General features: G+C 37.4%; 2 protein-coding genes and 1 non-coding gene across 3 annotated transcripts in view; 1 reads left to right on the top strand and 2 right to left on the bottom strand.

Moving 5' to 3' along the window:
• Positions 1-23,026, top strand: part of Exn (Ephexin) — a 122,103-nt gene that overhangs the window by 64,789 nt on the left and 34,288 nt on the right. Inside the window, exons 5-9 of the mRNA XM_069509459.1 lie at positions 17,610-17,755; positions 18,296-18,446; positions 19,434-19,779; positions 20,749-21,021; positions 22,172-22,332. Coding sequence (XP_069365560.1) covers positions 17,610-17,755; positions 18,296-18,446; positions 19,434-19,779; positions 20,749-21,021; positions 22,172-22,332 — 1,077 coding nt within the window. The remainder of the gene's footprint in view (positions 1-17,609; positions 17,756-18,295; positions 18,447-19,433; positions 19,780-20,748; positions 21,022-22,171; positions 22,333-23,026) is intronic.
• loj (logjam) overlaps positions 1-23,026 on the bottom strand; it is a 66,546-nt gene that overhangs the window by 3,101 nt on the left and 40,419 nt on the right. The window lies entirely within an intron of this gene.
• On the bottom strand, positions 18,621-18,692 carry TRNAE-CUC (transfer RNA glutamic acid (anticodon CUC)). The gene has a single exon. It is a non-coding gene; the product is annotated as a tRNA-Glu (tRNA).

Here is a 23,026-nt window from a genome sequence, read left to right on the forward strand (position 1 = left end):
GTGCATAATGTTATTGTATTACAATAAAAGTTCTGTGATTTCTTCGTTTAATGTCTCACGTTTAAATCGCTTTACGATTTCCAGCACTTCTTTTGCAATAATTTCACTATTCATCAATATAATGTTACACATATTATATCTAAAAGGTTATATTTGGAGCGCTGTAGATACAAACAGAGTTTAGTTTTTTTAATCTATTTAATACTAGCTGATGTCCGCGACTTCGTCCGCGTAGATTTAGGTTTTTAAAAATCCCGTGGGAACTCTTTGATTTTCCTGGATAAAAACTAGCCTATGTCTTTCCCCGGGATGCAAGCTATCTCTGTACCAAATTTCGTCAAAATCGTTTGAACGGATGGGCCGTGAAAGGCTAGCAGGCAGACAGACAGACAGAAAGACACACTTTCGCATTTATAATATTAGTTTGGATAAAAGGAAAAGCTGACTGATTGACTGACTGATCTTTCAACGCATAGATCAAACTACTGGACGGATCGGGCCAAAATATGCCATGCAGGCAGCTAGTATGACATAGACGTCCGCGAAGAAAGGATTTTTGAAAATTCAACCGATAAGGGGGTAAAATAAGAGTTTGAAAGTGTAGTCCACGCGGACGAAGTCGCGAGCATAAGCTAGTCAATTATTAAATTCAATGAAATTTTGTAGACACGTCCTACAAATTAATATTTCTGTTTCTATAGTTTGTCAGATTTTCGTAAAAATGTCAAGTTTCAAAGTAACACCAGGCTCAAAAAGATTCATATGGAAATATGTAGTTCTCAAAGTGAAAAATTATATTCTTGAACAACATACAATAAACAATAAATTAAATAAAATTCTAAAGTTAATTTAAAAAAAAACTGTTAATTATGTTCACGTCAAAATATGAAATCGTTAAGAAGAATCTATATTATATAGGTATGCATCTTTCCCTCTTATACATATCAATTTATTATAGGAACTACAATACGTAGATTAGAGACAATTGCAGTTCTGTATACGGCATTGCAGAATTGTTCATTAGTATCCATTTCGATAGAATGTTAGTCAAGATCTAGATCATAGGATGAGATAGTTGCGTTCATACTAATGAACTGTAACAAGACTACTGTTGCATTGCGGTTGTGACATAATAACAGAATGTATAATAAAGCTACTCGGATACCTATTTCACAGGAATAAAATTACCTTCCGTTTCTCGTTAGTTATCGACCCAGTTTCATATCCTTCGGGTAAAGATTCGAAAATTACAATTGAGATTACAGTAGGTACAGTACGCAGTAAAGTAATGACATTTCGGCTTTGTAGAGCGTTGTCTCTGTCACTGATACCTATATCCAGAGGCGTCTTTACCTATGGTGCAGGGTGTGCGGCGCACACCGCGCCGGGTCTAAGGGGGCGCCGAGCGCCCTAGAATGCGACACCTCCAAAGATGCGTCGATGCCGGCGCTCTCAAAGACCCTGCGCTCGTGTTATGGCCGACGCCGTCATCATTTAAAATCATCATTTAAAATTGCACCATTTACATCCGAATTTCCGTTTGAAAATATAACTGTTAGTATTCTATTTTGACCCTGCTCCTACTAGACTAGAGGGCGCCAGGGTACTGGTTGCACATGGGCGCCACAAGGGCTAGAGACGCCTCTGTATATTATGACGTTTTGTCGACCTCAACGACAGAGACAGTGCTGTACAAATCTGCCATGTCCTTCTAATGGTCGATGTAAATTACTTTCGGCCGTGTACTGTACTTATTTTATTAAGAACTTTTTATTAAAGTTCATAAGCTGTCTTCGATTAACTGATATTTCGGCTATTTCTGCATATACGATTGAGTTGAAATTTTACAAACTCGTGTGGCTTGGATGACAAATGACAATAGATGATTAAGGTACAGCACGCGGCCGAAAGTAATGTACATCGACCTCTAGGTCGCAAATTTGTACGTCTCTAGTGAGCACTGTCTCTATCGTTGAGGCCGACAAATCTTAATATATAAAGAAAAAGGTGACTGACTGACTGGCTGACTGACTGACTGACTGACTGACTGACTGATCTATCAACGTACAGCTCAAACTACTGGACGGATCGGGCTAAAATTTGGCATGCAGGTAGCTATTATGACGTAGGCATCCGCTAAGAAAGGATTTTTTGAAAATTCAACCCCTAAGGGGGTGAAATAGGGGTTTGAAAATTGTGTAGTCCACGTGGACAAAGTCGCGAGCATAAGCTAGTCGTCATATAAGTATCAGAGACAGAGACAACGCTCTAAAAAGCCGAAATGTCATTCTAAAGGCTGATTTACGTTATTTTCGGTCGCGTACTGTACCTAGGTACTCCTTTGCCAACCAACCAACTCTTAGTTTTAAGATGTCTGTGGTACAATTTAAGAACTAACAAGACCTGGGCGCGTTTGGAACCCTCGTAGCTTTAGTTTTAAGTTTGCGTAATAATTATCACCACTATATCTTACAAATCCAACATCTGACCATCAAAAAGAGTAATTTATTACCTATTTTGAATAAATCATTTGACTTGACTTGACTTGACTGAACGTTTTTCTTTCTTTCTTCAAGCATTTTATACATTAGAATTGTATCTCGTATTGTAGACATTCCAGCTACAGCTTCAACTTCAAGAACCACTTATATGGCAATGGCTTGTCCAGCAGGAAGTATAAAGTCATCGATTCGGTAACCTTCGTTGGGCAATACGGAAACTCCGCCGCTCAGCAGCCTGAACCACGACTTGAATGAAAGCGGTTTAAAAAACCGGCCAAGTGCGAATCAGACTCGCGCACTGAGGGTTCCGTACTACAATCGTATTTTATCGACATTTTGCACGATATATAAAAAACTATTATGCCTAAAAATGAATAAAAATCTGTTTTAGAATGTACAGGTAAAGCCCTTTCATATGATACCCCACTTGGTACAGCAATCTTACTTTGAAAGTCGAAAATAGCAATATTTGTGCATGAACACATTTTAATTTTATTCTTGTGATGTAACCACAAATTCGCGGTTTTCAGATTTTTCCCCTAATGTCTGCTATAAGACCTACCTACCTGCCAAATTTCATGATTCTATATGTCAACGGGAAGTACCCTGTAGGTTTCTTGACAGACAGACTATAAGGGTTCCGTTTTTCCTTTTGAGGTACGGAATCCTAAAAACACGTATTCACTTTTACCTGGTGAAAAAAGTAAGCAAACTATGGACATTTTAGATGTTAGATAAAATATTTACATTGAAAATCCGACGTTGACTGATTAGCGTGTTTAATTGATCAGTATCCTTATTATAAATGCGAAATTGTGTTTGTTTGTTGGTTGGTTGGCTTGTCCTTCAATCACGTCGCAACGATGCACGCATTGACACGATTTTTTGCATAGGTATAGATAAAGACCTGGAGAGTGACATAGGCTACTTTTTATCCCGGAAAATCAAAGAGTTCCCGCGGGATTTTTAAAAACACAATTCCACGCACCATCCATTCTGCACATGGCCAGCGTGAGAAGGGTTTTCACCATGGGTTTTGGCCATGACTATGGCCAAACCCTTCTGACTCTGAGAGGAGACCCGTGCTCTGCAGTGAGCCGGCGATCGGTTGATCATGATTATGATGACTCAATTGAAACCATCCCAAATCACGTTTATATACCTCGTTAGTAACGTTACCTCCATACGTTTCATGCATTACGAATTACGATGCACTAAATCAGCTCAGCAGCTTAACACAATGAAACAAAACGTGAGATCAATACAATTTACCTGCTCCACTTTTCAGTTATGTCATAAGCTTCTTAAAGTTTTTGCTTTTACGATTATTGAGACTAATAGCAACATTAGTGATTGCGCAAGACCTAGACTTTTCAGACCAACAAAGAAAGGAGAAACATAGAAAAACTTGCCAATTTCTAAACAGATAAATCTCAGTTATGAATCATATTGACTCGTAGGCCATTTCTATTGTAACGTTGAATGGTCCAATTTGTGCGGTGTGCAGTCAAGAAACTTGTTACTTAACAAAACCTCTATCTGATGACTGTCAGTTTTGTTGATTACGATTCCCTGAGTTTTCTTTTCACCTTTTTTTAAATGTTCTGTTTTATAGTAATTTTCTAATCCTTGCCTAGGTATAGTACCTACTCGTATTAAAAAGGACAGGGTTTAAGAAATTCCGTGACATATCATCATCGTCATATCCCACTACTAAGAACGGGTCTTCTCTCTTTGTATGACAAAGGTTTATCTCATAATTCATCCGCTGGCCAAATGCGGATTGACAGACTTCACACACACCTTCGATAACATTATGGAATACTCTTAGGCATTCAGGTTTTCTCGCGATGTTTTCCTTCACCGTTAAAGCATGTGAGATTTAATTTCTTAAATACCTACGTATAAATAATAAGCATAAGCCTTCATAGTTTACTTCTTCTTTGTCGCTACGCTCTTGATAAAACGGTCGTAGTCGTTACTACAGTGCTGTGATGCGCTAACAATGCATCTCCACTTCATTCGTCTCTGATAGCTGCTGCACTCATGTAAGGGGACGTCCATCGCAGCCCTCACTTGGTCTTTCCATCTCATGTGAGATCCACCACTTACTCTTCCTTGAACTACTAGACGTTCAATGGAGACCTTATCGCTTCTAGATTTGAGACCAAAGAAAATGAGAATACGAGCCCGTACAGTAGAGGATAGACGCTGCTCGATGCCGAGCTCATTTTAAGATCCAATAATATTTTTATCATGACATTTTCAATCATCTCTACACAAATAGAGCTTACTAAAGGATATCAAGAATGTTAACAGCTGGAGACTTAGCTTGAAGCAAGACTGTTTCTACGATTGTTTCACTAAAGACGTTTCAACCGTGTCGATTGTCGAAAGCACGATTTATTGCCCCGTAAGATACATTGTCCTAGATTGTGTTAACCGTCATAAACCAGTTCGCTAAAATGTGGTTCTACTTCGATATCATTTTCAGCTTCGATTCTACTTAACGAAATGAGGGCTGCGTAACCAAATCCAATGTACCTACTTTCGATTTCTGTTGTTTTAAGATCATCCATCGTCCATGTTATTTCTTTTCAAAATCTTTTAAAAAATCATTCATCAATGTTGTAAATTATTTCTACGCTAGATGACGCTTGCGTTTTCATTCGCGTGGATTTAGTAGATATTTAAAAAATCCGTGGAAAAGTAGCCTGTTAATTCAGGATCTCAATTCCAAAATTGTTGCAGGCATTGTGGCGTGAAGGACAAACATCCAAACTTTCACATTAATAAATATTAGGAGATTTTACCCCTCTTGAAAAGTAAAAAGGGTGGATAATACGTTGACGGATGACAAAAGTGAGTGAGTGAGTGAAAGAAGAAGACATGTGCCGACGACCCAATATAGCGTGGGATAAGGTAAGGAAGAAGAAGAAGGAAGATTTTACCATTTTTTTTTGTAACAAGATAAAACTCAGGTTTCGTATTGGGTGACTCCAAAATAAAAAATGATTTTTACTGACTGATATAAATAAAAATTTCAAAAACTGGAAACCAAATAATAAGTAGCAGTTAAGTTATGAGTATGTAAATCCTTGGAGATTTGTAAATCAAATTACCTGTATTATATTTCTGGGATCACAACAAAGCAAACAATGATATCGTTGAGCATAATATTAAAATTATAGCCTTTAGGTATCTGTTAAAATAATCTCAAGTTATAATTCAAGATACCAAACACGGCGGTTAAGATGACGTAGCCAAATGCCATTTGTCCATGCATACTCGCTAATATGAAACAAGACCAAGTTGCTAAGTCTCTACACACTAAACCGACTTCGTTTCCAACTTCCTACCAAATTAGTAGGTAGATAATTGCTTAGTTTTTACTGGTTCTTACTAACTCAGTGTTCAATACTGAATGATAGCCACTGAGCTCTTTTAACACTCATTTTTAATCCATTGAAGGGTTTACTATTATATTCTGTAGCTGCAGGCAGACGCCAACATTTTGCGCCCCGTTTTGGGAGCGATGTAGATTAGGTACCAATAGAGTGATTACGGGCGATGAAATTGTTCTTGTCTGTCCCGATATTGAGAAATAACTACGCCACCTTAGCTAATACGACCAAGCCTCTTTTAGAAGCTCCAGTTGGCGAAAATGTTACTGAGCAGCCGCCAATTAAATTTTATCGTGTTTGAAAATCCGGGATATAAAGTAGCTTATGTGACTCTCCAAGTGTCCGTCTATAACTATATCCATGCAAAAAAATCACATCGATCCGTTGCTCCGTTGCAACGTGATTGAAAGATAAACGAACAAACAAATTATACACTTTTGCATTTATAATATTAGTAGGAATAATATTCGTACGATTAATCAGCTTGAAACATGGTATGTTGAAGTAGCAAGTCGGTCCCGTCTGTAGATAGGGGGTGCTAAGTAAATGGTTACTCAGGTGCGCCCGCGCAGCCGGCGACCGCAGCCTACGCTCGCTGGAAGGGAGAGGGGAGTGCGCGCGAGTTCGCCCTCTGAACGCGCGATCGACGGACGCGCCGCGCGTTTTAACAGTGAAAGTGCTTAACAACTAGTGTAATCGTAAATCTCACGTAGATTTTGGATTTATTGTGTGTGCTTATTTGTAGAAAACGTCAGTATTTGTTTCGTTTCCTACAGACCGTTAAAAAACTGGTTCCGCTCGTTCGTAGATCCGTGTTAAGAAATTTGAGAATCGTGGAATAACGTTGCATTACTACTATTTACAAACTTGCGGTTAACTTTACCTCTGAGAAGTAAAATGCAATGTATTTTGCCTTTATCCAAAATGCTCTTATCAACGTTTATCGCAAAATTACGCTTTACCTCGTCACGCTCCGTTTCGGTCTATTAAAGTTATGTTTACTCTTGCCTCATTCTACTTATCTTGAACTCCTTCGTTAATAAGAACACGAAATTAAATTAGAATGTAGTTAATCGCTTATTTAGGCTTAAGGCCAAGATTATGTTGTTTAGCTTCGAAGTGTGAATGCCAAATTTAGACAATGCCGGTCATTAAATTATGTATTCATCAGCTTTTGCATTTTTGGTTAAGTATCATTCATTAGATCATATCATTTGATTTCGTAATATTTTGATTTCTAAATTGTGTTTTTCCAATTGGACATCATTATAAATTATAATATTTATGATTTTCGATAAAAACTGGATATTCAACATATATGTTTGTATTAACTATAATTACCTAATTCTAACAAGATTGCTGATTCAAAATCTGTAATTTTAACATTTGAGAATCTAAAGCTAGTGCCTAATCTAAGTTATATTCTTTTTATTCAATCCACATTATATGACATCAGTCAAAATCGTACTTATCTACCTGTTTGAAGACGATTTAAACCACAGATTCAAACAGTTTTTTAGATGGCTCAAATATTTTAGTGTTCTGAACTCCTTATTTCATAAGAGGTCTATTAAAAAAATCTAATACTTATCTCCACGAAATATTTTTGTAGAATTTGGCTGCCTCTACAATTTTCTACATTTCACTCAGTCCTTTCCATACTCAATTCTTTTGTAAGTACACCACTTGGTAGAGTTTTTCCAAGGTCTTCCTTTTGGCACGTTCAACCTTCAATTAAACGATTACTTAGTATAATTAATCTATTAATTAAATACTTGTATAATCTTAACTTTATACATTTATTTTTCATTTGATACCTATTCTATTTCAACAATATTGTCAAGTTAGTTACATCCTCGTTATTACTCGCCCTTACATTAAAAAAATAACTTTATATAGGTAATCAATGAATATTGATCAGTGAACTTAATTTTTAAGACATCGGTCTGAGGATATTATAACAGCTTAAAACCATTACATCACATGTTATAATCATAACTTGCACAACCGGATTTATAGGATAGGTACATGCATTCCATTCGACTTGTAACAAAGATTTATTCATAGTCTTATCTAAAAGATGTAACAATATTTTAAAACTTTCACAAACGATTTGATTCACATGAAAGCCAAAATTATACATAATTAAGCTATTACATCGAAATCACGACGAAATGACTAACAGAAGGAAAAACAAATTACATAAATAAATTAGAAAGAATCGAGGCGAACAGACTTTACTTCAAAAAAAAATACAAATCATGTAAAGGATCCATTCAAAATGAATTCGAGTAGATAATATATGGTTAAAAACATATAATTTTTAGAATCTAAATTTTTAGCATCATCAGTCCTAATTTTTTTGGTCTAGTTCGTATCTGGATTGAACCATAATATTTAGCAGTAACAAACTATGCTGGTTCTTGTATTTCTTGCAAAATCTTTGAATTCTTTGAATGTATCCTACTTTTGGTAAATCATTTGACCAAAAAATTTGAAGATCTAAAATCTTTCGAAACTTCTAAAAAGGAAAAAACAAGGAGAACAGCTAACAAATATCTAGGCTGGATTGATACGCATCCGGAAATCCGTCTCAACCCACTAGCCTCCAACTGGCTGGAACGATGGAATTGCATTACGGAATATTTCTTAAAGATCTTGGTTTGTTTATAAATACTATAAGAGCGTATAAATTACATGCAGATCCTTGTCTGATAAAGTGATATCACATTTTCGTGAAACAAACACGAATAAAGTAAAATACCTTTTGAATTTGTAACGGTGTAAGGATAACCTCGAATCAAATAGTTATGACTATTTAAAAGAACTCACATTTAGATTTCAAACAAAAAAGAAATTAATCATCTAACATGACTCGTAACAAAATTTTGCAATTCAATTCGCACAGACAAAGGCTTTTGACCAACATTTTATACTTATATTAATATCAATTAAATAAACAGAGCATAAATGAAGTATTTAGAGACGGTACATTTATTTAATGACTTTAGTTTTTAAATGGATTAAAAGTAAATTGTACCTCATTATTTTTTAAGAAGTTTAAGAAAATTTGCTTTCCTAAAAAATGCGTGGTTAAATACCGAGAAAAATATGCTAAGACAGAAAAAAATGTTTTCATTCTTGAGATTGTTGATAATAATTGTTTTCTACCCGGTGCACAAACAAACCAGGGTAATTTCAATGATCTCATGCTACTGTATGCTATACTGAGTATAGTCAATAGTGGAACAAAGCGAGTATTGTCTGCATTTTCCATCGCTGCCACTTAGAAAGTGCATTGCGTGTCGAACGCTAGATACATATCGAGATCGAAATAATAATGATCCCAGAACATCGTGCAATTTGAGACAATTGGTTTCATAGAACCCGAAATTAATTACTAGAAATAAAATATGTGCAGTGAAATTTAAATCAAAACTTAACGATGAGCCTATCTATCCAATATGAATTAAAAATAATATACAGACTCAGGTAACAACCGGCAAGGTCTTAGAAAGAAAATTTATCTGATCTAAGTTATAAAGTTCAAAAAGTTTGCTTCATGATATCGTATTCTTCTAAAAACTTCTAAAAGTATTTTTAGTGATAGGTTATCTAAAAAAAATTTTCGAAGCTTACCGATAGGTATGCAATCTTTTTAATGACGATGTAGAGACTAGGCATGACAAGTACAAACATATGCCATTATAGATAAGGTGCACCTAGACAACTACATACTATAACTTACTATAGCATAGGGACTTTCCATCACAGATAAATATACATTAAGTTCCAAGTTACACCAGAACCGTTAATACTGATTAAATAGTAGGACAATTTGTGTTTGACTAGCATACCGAATGAGATATATCTCATTTAGCTAAGCATCTGAATATTTCAATGATGAAACAAAGTTCTTATTCAAAGTTTTGACCTACGAAATCAGCAACACAATTGGCCACATTGGAAACATTACAAGTTCCAATATTTACACTAGCGGCACGCTATGATGGCCGGTTTGACACATTACAATAGTGATGTGGAATGTCAATTTATTCTCGAACAAAAAACAATTAAGTTTTGTTTTTGTACCTGATTAAATAGGTTTAATAAAACAAAAATGTATATGTTTATTTAATTTATTTGAACGAACTGAATATTTGAACGAAAATGAATATACATACTTTATATGCACACAAGAAACATATGAATACAAAAGATACCGAAAAAGGTGCCACAAAAGGCCATAATTAATCAGATTCGTCCATACTACTATTTTCACTGTCGTCACTGCTATCATCACATACATTAATAATTATATGTTCGTTTTCTATAATATTATCTATTTTCACATCTCTTTCATAATCTTCCCTTATTAATTTAACAGTTCTATTCACAACCTTTTCCCAGTCTCCTTTAGTCACATGTTCACAAGCTTCTTCTAATAATTTTAGCATTTTTTTTGTGGTAAATGGGGGTTCTGTATTGTGTCTTGCAGCATATCCCTTAATTTGAGCCCACACCAACTCAATCGCATTATACTCACAATGGTAAGGCGGTAACCGTATAACTCTGTGCCCATGTTCTAATGCTATTTCGTCAATGACGTATCGGATCTTGGTTGGTTTGTTTTCTTTTAAAAGACGTACTAATTCCGCTTTTAACATATTCATGTTTGCATCTACGCCATTTTTACGAAGCCATGCGACGATATCAGCTTTCTTTTGGGATTGGGCAGGTGGCTTGTCAATTTGCATCGAGTGGTATGGGGCGTTGTCCATAATTATAATAGATGGTTCAGGGAGGCTACACAACATTGAGGTAAACCATTCAGTAAACTTTTCTCCATTCATGTCTTCATGATAGTCTCCAGTGGTTTTTGACGCAAAAGCCATGAGAGAACCTTCGACAAACCCGTTGATGGTTCCGGCGTGACAAATTATAAGTCGCGATCCTTTTCCTACAGGAACTTTGGAAGTAGATGCTGCTGTGTCATCGTTCCAAGAACGGCCTACAGTATGGTTAGCATTAAGCCATGTTTCATCCAAGAACACAACATTTTGCCAATTTTTGATTTCTTTCACTTGCCGTAAAAAAGTATACCTTGCCATCGCTATATCAAATCTTTCCATCAATATTTTGCGTTTGTTACATTTTTTGTATCGAAATCCAATGGTCTTCAAAATCTTCGTTAAAGAACTTTCCCCACCGAAGAATAATCCAGCTTCCTTCAGTGAATGCACCAACTTTTTTCTTGTTGGATACTCCTTCTGTAAATAGTAGCCGTAAACATGTCTTCGGATAGCATCGGCATCAAAGCTATCGATGCCTACGACTGGTTTTGCTCGTTTTCTCTTTTTTGGTGTGTGAAGTTTATTTTCTTCTGTGCCAGTCTCGCCATATTTTTTTTTAGTTATCCGTCTAACAGTTCGTTGTCCAATATTAAGCGCATCAGCTACGCGTTCAACCACTGACGTTATAGGTAAAATTGGCCCTCCATTTTGAGCTTCACGATCGAAATAGTTACGAAGGCGTATTAGGAACTCACGTGTCTGACTATTTAGAACAGTTCTCTGCGTACGTTCGGTCATATCGACGAAATCCACAACAAAGGGCTTGAACAGAGTCCAAATTAACGAGCAAGGGTCAACAGTAATGCAGTATCAATATTTGAAATCCAAAGCCAGGTCAAAACTATATCACAATCGCATTGCACTGACAGTTTATACTTTTCGAAGCAACGTCAATTCGAAACTGCTTTGTTTTGCATTGAGCATTGACGCGAGTTTGCCGGAGGTAGTAGTTGTGCTAGCCAGCGATCCTATGTGACGATCGTATTAGATTCCATTTTTAAAAATTTATTGATATTTTTTTGCGATTTCAGAGGTTTGTCCACATAGTGAAAATTGTTCATATTCACAAGTACATTCACCCCTTAAATGGTGCAAACTGATTTTTCTACACTTGTTAATAAATAAATTTTGAGTCCTAAACCTAAAACTACATTCGATAAAATTTATGAATCTCTGCACATCACTATCGTCAATAAAGTAATACAATTATTTCCTTCAAAGTCGTTATCAATTAATACGGAACTTCATGAGCGGACAAACGTCAAACCGGCCATCATAGCGTGCCGCTAGTTTAGGGCAACTAAACGGCATTCCAATACCGTGCAATGCAATTAATTCACCATTTAGATTATGAGTTAAATCTTTAGTTGCCAAGCTTCATTTGTTTTAACTAAAATCATCATTTCTTGATTCTTGATCTTGTCAAAAAATCAAAGATTTGATGATTGAACAGTTCAGTAATACAAAACAGCTAATTTCAATCAAATAAATCAACATAGACGTAAATCCTGATTAAACTATTGTAACAAGACATAAATCAAAGATTTGGAAGATAAATTGTCGTATTACAGAACTGAAAAACAGCAAGCAATTGGTTTACCAGTTCCTGAACGAAACTCGCCAGCCCCATTGTGCTGCAATTCAATGCTCTGATTGCAAACATCGCCATAACACGAATATGTAGCGGTAAACACTGAATACAGACGGATAACATAGCTATGTGATTTCGTAACTCCCGTCAATTTAGACAATGCTGTTTTGGTAGTATAACCGGCTCCGACACATTCAAACAAGATTCAAACGTATGTTTCCAGTTGATATAAATGTTTGTAATGCTATTCCAATTACTACAATTGAATTTATCAAAGAAAATATTAATCCTGATGAACTCAAATATGACAAAAGAAATAAAGAACTTATCAATGCTAATAAAAGTGTATTTAATATAGCACTGTTTACCTATTCGTAAAGGACACATTTTGCAATACTTAGAACCAGTAAAGAACAAAGCTTTTATTCGCAACGTGAGCTATTATGATTATGTAGGTAAATAGAGTATATAGAGTGTATTTTTTAACTTGAATTAAGTGGAGCGTAGCAACATGTATCACGTTGCGAAACCATAGTAATCTGAAACTTAACGTTATTAAGATTGGGCTAATCTTAATACAAGGTTTAGCGATGAGAACTTTAGAACAAGTTCAACACAAAACCATCATAAAAATGATAAAATTGAACTGATAGTGATCTTAAAGTCCACATTACTAAAACACAATAATATGTTAAGTTTTTAATAACACAGTAAAATACTAAAATGAAAAAAATCAGCTCACGATCTGAAGTCGACCGGCACTGGTTGACCCTGAAACGGACAACAGCTGCCGGTGTCTCATATAATTTTTTCCCTACATCGAGTAGTATCTGAAATCATTGCGAACCATTCGGACATGTCTTTTGAATAAGATCTTGTAACGAGGGATACAATACTGACGATTTCCACAGATAGAGGCGCAAGTGCATTAGTTTACAGTGAAGTGAATAGTGATGTAGTGAGAAAATGTTGAAAAATGGTATCGGACAGACCCCCGCTGAACGGCGGTGTTGGTGCGACGAGGCCGCGGACTTTTCGAAGGAATTGTGGCGATCAAGGTGCTATAGACTTTTCGATCCGCTTTATGGATATAATTCATTAGCATAAACATATACGGCAAACATGACGCGAGACCGGTATCGAGTCCCAAGTGACTCAGTTATTGTGACAACTAGTAAAATATGCCCATGCCCATTTCGATTTCACTTGCAAACCACACGTGCTAATTGAAACTAAAGTTGTCTTTGTTTGAACAATTTTGTGGCAAACGACATTCTAATACGATGTCTATGACCCGCCTTTCATTTACATCTTCGAAATAGATTGTTCACAAGATTTTGCTTTAAAATAATTGGCTGTAATCCCTTCACAATTTGAACCAAGTCGAATGCCGCGATCATGTTCAATTTCTCGCTCAATTTATATATTTACCAAAGCGGAATCAACGTCTAAATCACCTTGACCGTTCTTTTAGTGTCTGTGACGTCACCGTCAAAGGTTTACATAAATACAAGCGCAAAGTGCACGTTCTACAGCGAGAACGACGAAACATCTAAGAGAGTTCGTAAGACCGTTGAGGATAAAGTGAAGTTCATCGACGTGCTCGAGCAGACTTGGTGGCTGAGCGTGAGAACAGTTTTACGTGATGGCGAATTCGAAATACAGGATCTCGTTGCATTTATTGGTATGCATTGATTTCATTACTTTGATCTCTATGTTTAAGGATTTAATGTGCTTATTTTTATCTTTACTTAATAATTTAGGTGCAGAAAGTGATATTTATTGACCTCGTTTCTTGCTAACAGCCTTTGTTTAAGAAAATCATACATAATATCTTAGATTTGTTCCTAGGTCTTAATTGTATCTTATATCCATCCATATCCATACTAATATTATAAATGCGAAAGTGTGTCTGTCTGTCTGTCTGCTAACTTTTCACGACCCAAAAGCTCAACAAATTTTGATGAAATTTGGTACAGAGTTAGCATACATCCCGGTGAAAAACAGAGGCTACTTTTTATTCCGGAAAATTAAAGAGTTCCCACGGGATTTTTTAAAAACCTAAATCCACGCAGACGATTGCAGGCATCATCTAGTTATACTATAATGTTTCTATTCAAATTTTATTTCGGTTCAATCATTTTTATTGTTTCTCAAGCCTTTGCTTCTCCTATTTAAGAAAGACTCATTTGTATCCTTTCGTGTCTAATTGTGTCCGAATCTATTCAAAGTCTTTAGTTTTGTTTCTTCTTTGATAAACCAAACAAGGTTCAGGACATCTTTCTTTATATGAAGAAAAAGTATAGCAAAACTAGATTTAATACTCGTCAATATGTACTAATGTTATCTACTAGTTACGAACTCGTACTGTCTAACGTGGGTTTTAGTCTAATGGCTAGGAAAATTACTTTCACTTGGATCGATACTTGAAGCATAATTAGAAAACAGCTGCTTTAATTGTAATTGCAGACTATTAAGTCATAAAATGAGTAAAATGTATTAGTTAAGTTAGGGATCTACAAGGTACGTTCTTAAGCCCAAAACTGTTGCCCTTATATAATTTTCATTGCATAAGAAGAAAGTAAAAATCAGACTATAGAGTACATTAAGACAAGATTTTGAGTATGGCCAGTGCCATTATGGTCACAGCCGGATCCAAAATAGGCTTTATTCCCATTATAATGATGATACTTCATATTACAAAATCTTTTGATCGCGACTTTTAAGATATCCTTACAAATCTGTACAAGCATTACGTTATAATAATATTTTGTTTATGTAAAAGCCGTGATAGCCTAGTGGTTAAGACATCCGCCTCCTATTCGGGAGGTCGAAGGTTCATTCCCGGGAAAGCACCTGTAACTTTTTGGAGCCGTGTGCGTTGTATGCAATTAAAATATCACTTGCTTGCTTGCTTACACTTGTATGTAAACTATACTCGTACGCGTATATAGTACGCCGTATAAAGAGCAACCGCCGAGTTTCTTGCTGGTTCTTCTCGGTAGGAAAGGCATTCCGAACCAGTGGTAGATGCATCCGACTATTCGAAAGTACTTGTAAAAGTTTATTTGAATAAATTGTAAAGAATTTTATGAAGAACCTAACAGTTTTTATGTACTGAATAATTACTTATTTATATCAAATCAAGCAAGTACATTAAAAAGCCATCTAATGATCGTTTCATACTCGTAGCTATTACACTCAAAATCTCCATTTTGTCGAATAATGATTCAACTCAGTAAAATTGCCAAATTGATCGCACTTCCACTTAGATTTTAATTAATTTTATTATCTTCTAACACTAACCAGTTCAGTAGGTGTCATTATTGGTTATGCACTTTGTTATGAAATTAATGCAATTAATATGATGTTGTTTATTTTTTAATAATTATTTTTTTCATTTGTTTAAGCTTACTCACTCGTCTGTAAAATGATACTTTCCTACTGGAAAAACGCAATTGCCTTTGTTTTATTTCCCAAAAGATTATTTTTATCACGACTTTCCGTTGATCAAAATATACGATTTTCTCTCGTTTTGGTAAAATCACAAAGCTAGTCGCATTTTGAAATGTATGATAGAGATCGTAGTATTTGAAGAAATAATTGTTGTGTGCTACAACTCGTAAGCTTACTACTTGATATCCAGTGTGACTAATTCCGTTGTACACAATTTCTAAACTAAACTAAAATGACACGTCTAAATCTAGTGCTATCCTTTCATAGTGTTGCTTGCGAAAAAGGATAGCACTAGATTTAGACCTGTTAATTTCGTTTAGTTCAGAGATTGTGTACAAGAAAATCGGCCCCAATGGTAGTGATTCTGAGCACAATCTAATTTTAGAGTATTCGCATGCTCTTGTAATATGAAAAGGACAGACACAGTTTGACAGTTTTAAATTTAATTTTTAAATATTAAAATCCGTGATTATAGCGCGCAGTCGCGAACCTACTGCTTAAATTTGTATTGTGCCTAAAATTTAAACAGTAGGCTTACCATTTAAAAATAAAATTTAAAACTGTCAAACTGCGTCTGTCCTTTTCATATTACATTAGTAAGAAGAGGATGCGAATACTTACTCTAAAATTAGGTTGTGCTCAGAATCAGTACCATTTGTCATACTAATTTAAGAAACCGATTTCTGTTTGAAATGGCCCTTCTATAGATACTTACTAATTTATTCCATCGATGGGTTCAAAACCTAGCTGTCCTAAAATGCAGTGCCAAAATGTCAAGGCTCTGTCGGGTAAGTCCATGCGCAGTCTTGCAGTAGCCTCTTACATAACTCGCCGTTACGTGAGGCAACCTCCATCACGCACGTCTGGCGGATTTTCGCAACATGACTTCCAACTCCACAATAGCCTCTCCTTGTACTGGCGTGTAAAGTTAAACGATTACCTACATTGGTCATTTGTGAGCATTTATGTGCCAACAGTGGACCAAGTTTCGTCATATTTGTTCTGATTTTTTTTTCTTATTAGTTAGGATTTTATGGTTTCCCATAACCATACATAATACACCTAACTATAAATAAATCCTTACATAAATCTTTACATAACTAACTATAAAATATACATAATATAAATATACAGCTATATTTTGAGCTTGACAAAAACCACAGACATCAATTTATAGTTACTCTAGTTGTCTCTAGTTGAGAGCCACAACCACAGACCTCAACCGTTAAAGGAGCAAAATGGGATCCGAAAGGTCGCTGGTAGGGGTTGACCCCACCCTTTTCGCTATTGTGGTACCTATTCCCAGCCCAAGCTTAATGCTTAGTTGGAGGGAAAAGGCGAATATTAGCGAATCTGGTGGGAGGCTTCGGCCGTGGCTAGTTACCACCCTACCGGCAAAGCCGTGCCGCCAAGCGATTTAGCGTTCCGGTACGATGCCGATGGTGGTGGGTTTAATAAAAACTGCCATACCCCTTCCAGGTTAGCCCGCTATCATCTTAGACTGCATCATCACTTACTATCAGGTGAGATTGCAGTCAAGGGCTAACTTGCACCTTTCGGAATAAAAAAATTAGCACACGTAAAACTGTGATATTAGTCACCATGATGAACTTGACTAATTTTCGTAAAAAAAGTATCCATTAACATTCGGAAGTAATCTTATAAAACCCGGGAACCTCCGACCTTCCGATTAGGAGGCGGACGTATTAACCACTAGGCTATCAGGGCTATAATTCACCAAGATACAAATACCACACAAATCTTCGTTGAGAAGAAGTTAACATAACTTGTCTTTTCGTTTCAGAATGCGACAGTAGCGACTCGGGTCACTTCTACGAGTCCTTAGAGCCAGCAGCGCCACAGCTGCCGCTACCGCCCACGCCTCCCATACCTCTGGAAGATGACTTCGACTCCTTCGATAGCGATAGCGACTCCGAAGAACATGATAAGGTTAGTATCATTCATTACATATCGTAATCTCAATGAGGAAGTTTCAAAGCGAACGTTCCATAAAATTTTCATAGATGGCGCTGTGTATGCACCCACTAAAAACGAAAAATAATACCTATATCTATATGATTTAGCCAGAATGTCAGCATTTTCGTTGCTAACTATTCCAGCATGCTCTACCTAGCGTAAAACCACCCGGTATTGGGCCAGGGTGTCTCTGCAGTTTTCAACCAGTCTGTCCGTATGTTTTATTGACGTTGTTGTTGTGCAGAATGTTTTACGTACAAATTATTATAGCGTATACCTTCGCTCGAAAATTATTTTTCGTTTTTAGTGGGTGCAGTAAACAGCGCTATCTATGAAAATTTTATGGAACGTTCGCCTTGAAACTTCCTCATTGGCTGTGAAAAATGTGAACAGCGAATTCAACCAATCAATGATGGCAGAATTTCCTGCTGATTACGATTACCACGATCATGCGTTTTTCTTACACAATCCGGGGACTGAATTTGAAAAATTTGATATGATATGCTATTGCAGACCCTACAGCCGCAGTCGCCGCCCGCGTTGCCAGCGTCGCGGCTGCCCAACCCGCCCAACGCTGGGGGTCCCTACACGCTGACGAAGATCGCCAACGCTGCCCAGCGCAAGATGCGCCAGATCAAACGGAATCTTACCAAACGATACTCTGGTAAGCAAAAGAGTTAACACCATGTCTGTTTTTTTTAATTCGGTGGAGTTCTGAAAGATGCCGTTTTGCCGTGTTTAGATATTTAATTTTTATTTTATTTTGGAAAATACTAGAAGTAAAAAATATAAAATATCAAATACTAACATGAATAAATGCAAAAAAAAGAAAAAGCTATTCCGATACCGGGAATCGAACCCGAGCCTCCTGGGTGAGAGCCAGGTATCCTAGCCACTAGACCATATCGGATTGTAGTTGATCTGTTGAAAATCTCCAAGCAGTACTTTTACTAAACGCTCCTTTTGTTTTAATTTTTCCCCTGTACAAATCCCGCAAATTGCTAATGCGCGTGGCTGGCATTTAGTGATGACGTCAGCACTAGACTGAAGTTTCGAGCTGATGGTATATTTTTATTTCGGCTGACGTCAAAATGACGTCATTTCGATGTTAATGGGGAATGGTTCCAGCGCTATAGCAATTTACAGGACTTATACAAGGCCAGCATTATATTTAAAAATCTTAAATTATGCTTAATACGCAGCCAGTGCGCTGGTGCCAGTTGCCAGTCCTACTGGCTTGAAAATTAGATGAGTGCTCTATTCTCTATGGCTTGAAAAACTGTTTACACAAGGTCAATATCAAGCCAGTGAGGCTGGCAGCCAGCGATGGCTTCATTTAAACAATCATCATCACGATCAACCCATCGCCGGCTCACTACAGAGCACGGGTCTCCCCTCAGAGTGAGAATGGTTTTGGCCATAGTCTACCACGCTGGCCATGTGCTGATTGGTAGACTTCACACACCTTTGAGAACATTATGGAGAACTCTTAGGCATGCAGGTTTCCTCACGATGCTTTATTTAATTACTTAAAATGCACATAACTCTGAAAATTTAGAGGTTACCCCGACCTCCGATTAGAAGGTGGACGTCATTACCACTAGGCTATCACAGCTATAAACAATGCTTAGCATTATTTTTTCTTTTTCAGTTGCAATGGACGGCAAACCGTTTACAAAATCATTGAACAACCAAAACGGGACTTACGACGTCCCGAAGAACCAGCCTAAAACCAAATCACCCAATATCATCTACGCCAACTACGAAAAACCTGAAATCCAGCACGTTTATTCAAATGTCAACTTTAATGACACCAAAAAAACGTTGAATAAGACTGAGAATCCCTTGGCAAAGATCACTGGAACTTTTAAGGAGGAGCTAAAAACTGTGATAGGAGAAAAATGTGTAAACAAGACTGGGGTAATGGACAAAGGGGTAAACAAAGCTGGGGTAGAAAAAGTTACGAATAAGACTGTACCAGAGAGAAACGTTAATAGGTAATAACAATAATAATTAATACATAATGTGATTAATTTCTCAATCACACTACCTCTAAACTAAATAAAAACCGGCCAAGTGCGAGTCAGGCTCGCGCACCGAGAGTTTCTTACTAGAGTCGTATTTTTTCGACATTTAGCACGATAATTCAAAAACTATGATGCATAAAAATAAATAGAGATCTGTCTTAGAATGCACAGGTCAAGACCTTTCATATGATACCCCACTTGATATAGTTATCTTACTTCGAAAATTGAAAATACTAATTATTAGTTCATGACCACAATTAATTTCTTTTTGTGTGATTTCAGATCACGGTTTCCAGATTTTTCCCCAAATGTCTGCTATCTACCAAATTTCATGATTCTAGGTCAACGGGAAGTACCCTGTAGGTTTCTTGACTGACAGAAAAACAGACAGACAGACAGACAACAAAGTGATCCTATAAGGGTTCCGTTTTTCCTTTTGAGGTACGGAACCCTAAAAACCGGCCAAGTGCAAGTCAGGCTTGCGCACCGAGTGTTCCTTACTACAGTCGTATTTTTTCGACATTTTGCACGATAATTCAAAAACTATGATGCATAAAAATAAATAAAAATTTGTCTTAGAATGCACAGGTCAAGACCTTTCATATGATACCCCACTTGATATAGTTATCTTACTTCGGCTATAAGGGTTCCCTTTTTCCTTTTGAGGTACGGAACCCTAAAAATAAACATGAGATAGGTTTTAGGCTATGCATATTTGCTAGTAACGTTATTCGAATTTAATGTTCAAAGATCAAAATAGATATTATAGTTTTTTTATTTTGATAAAAATGGTGAGCAAACGAGCCGGCAGGTCACCTAATGTTAAGTGATTACCGCCGCCCATGAACATGCAGTACCAGAGGAACCACCAATGCGTTGCCGGCCTTTCAGGAATTTGTTGGTCCGCCCCTTGAATAACCCCATGTTTTATTTCAATAGGTGTAGTATAGGCGAGAAAAGAAATAGCAGTGGCGATGTACCCCCACCGTTGCCAGACAAGCTTCCTCCAGAAAAGCCCACGACTCCCACTAGTGATACCAAGAGTAGTGGGACGCTATCCCGGAAGGCGTACTTCTCTTTCAAGTCGAGGTTCAGGCGAGCGACGTCTATGGCCATAGATATCAACTCGGATGTGCCCAGCGCGCTGAAGATTACCAACTCTACCTTCTACCTGACTGACTCTATGGATGGCGATTCCGGATTTAGCAACTGGTAAGTACTTTGGAAAACTTTACAAAATTAGATCTCTCTTGCCCTCTCCTCTGTTTTCTTCTCTCGCCTAACTCTTTCGCACCTTATAATGTGGCTTTTCGCAACAATTAAAGAGGCTTAGGAAAAGGTAACTACTATCTCGAAAGGCGTACTTCTTCAAGTCGATGTTCAGGCGAGCGACGTGCATGGCCATAGATATCAACTCGGATGTGCCCAGCGCGCTGAAGATTACCAACTCTACCTTCTACCTGACTGACTCTATGGATGGCGATTCCGGATTTAGCAACTGGTAAGATTAAATTAGACCTTTCTCTCTTCTCTGTTTCGCACCAACCCATTGGACTGACGACTTTTAGATTTTTTTTAATTCATTATAGGCAAACGCTTGACCACAATCACACCTGATGGAAAGTGATGATGTGGCCTAAGATCGGGCGCGTTTACCTAGAAGATGCCTATTCACTCTTCTTTTACCCGGGTTGTTATTGATAGGAAACACATATCGTGGAAGAGTATTCCTAAACCTTAGCCATGCGTATGAGGAATGATGACGCAAAACGTTTCGTGCGTGTAGATGAGCTGTCTGATAGGAAGGAAACTCGCCCGACGTCTTGCGGTTCGATGGTAAAATGGTGAAGGGAAACAAGGTCGAAAAGTTCCTGAGCACACTCTCCGAAATAAATATATCCTATAAAACACCGATAAGCCGGCGACCTTGCGGCGGTGATCGAGACTTTGAAGTTTCACCAGTAACGGAGAGTCTTCGCCTATGAGTCTCCTAGCTCGACGATCAACGACATCCAGAGCCGCTAGTTGGTACTTAGCGGAGCCATCATAGAGGTGACTGCAGTACTCCATGCACGACCTGACTTGTGCTTGATACGAATACGCGGCGTGAAATACTGCTTGACCTTGTTAAGAATTCCGAGTTTTTTGCGGTGGTCTTGGCTTTGGCTTCGATGGATCTTCCGAAGTTGATGTTGAGGTAGCGGGAACTAGGTAGGTGAGAATTGAGAAAGGCCCAGGACCCGTATCTGGTGGCGCGCTCTCGGGAAGGCCATACCAACTGTGTACGCAAATTTTGAAATATATTATCAGTCCGTGTCCACTTTGAATTTTTTTGAAAACTTAACCAGTTATATTGTTTCAGCAGCGACAACGGCGCAGCGGAGCCGCTGTCCCCCTCCAACCGGCGGCGCGACGGTACGCTCCGCGCGTGGTCCGAGTCGTCGCCGTGCCTGGCGCTCGAGCGGCCCGCGCTGCCGCCGCCGCCGCCGCCCATGCAAACTGACCTTAGCGCTGTGAACGAAGGTCGGGATCCATTGCTTTTGGCTTGACAGGTGTTTGCGATAGACGTCCACTGAAGCTCAATACATAAAGAACATTGAAACGTTAACAAATAGGGTCTTGGACTGTAGTATAGGTACTAAAATTACGTGATTTTTGTATAGCGGAAGTTTATGGGGCTAAAATTCATTAAAAAAAAACATTATTTACATTCATTTTCAAAATAATTAATTATTAACGTCAACGTATAGAAAGCGATTAATGACGTCACAAGGCGTAAACGACAAATATTTTTTAACATAAAAATTATTTTCCCGCAGAGATTACTCTATATTCTTAATGTTAAAAAAATGTCGTGTACGAATTGTGACGTTATTATTCACCTTCCGTACAGCGTGACGTTCATGTAAAAAAAACATGTTTTTTAGATTATAGAAGAAGAAATATATCATAGAAGTCATATTATACCATAAAGGCAGGGTGATTGATGTCGGAACCTCCCTTTAATTTATTCTGTGGATGGGATAGTCAAATATATTTTTGAATGGAATAGTTATAAAAATTCCAGAGTCTTTTGACATTCTCGAATGAGCCAAAAAGCCATGGTTGTTTAGGTTTAACTGAGGGCTTAGGATAGGAAAAGCAATACATATAACACAATTTTATAAAAGTTCCGTACCTCAAAAGGAAAAACGAACCCTTATAGGATCAGTTTGTG

Source organism: Maniola hyperantus, chromosome 3, assembly GCF_902806685.2.
Source record: "Maniola hyperantus chromosome 3, iAphHyp1.2, whole genome shotgun sequence".
NCBI classification, from domain to species: domain Eukaryota; kingdom Metazoa; phylum Arthropoda; class Insecta; order Lepidoptera; family Nymphalidae; genus Maniola; species Maniola hyperantus.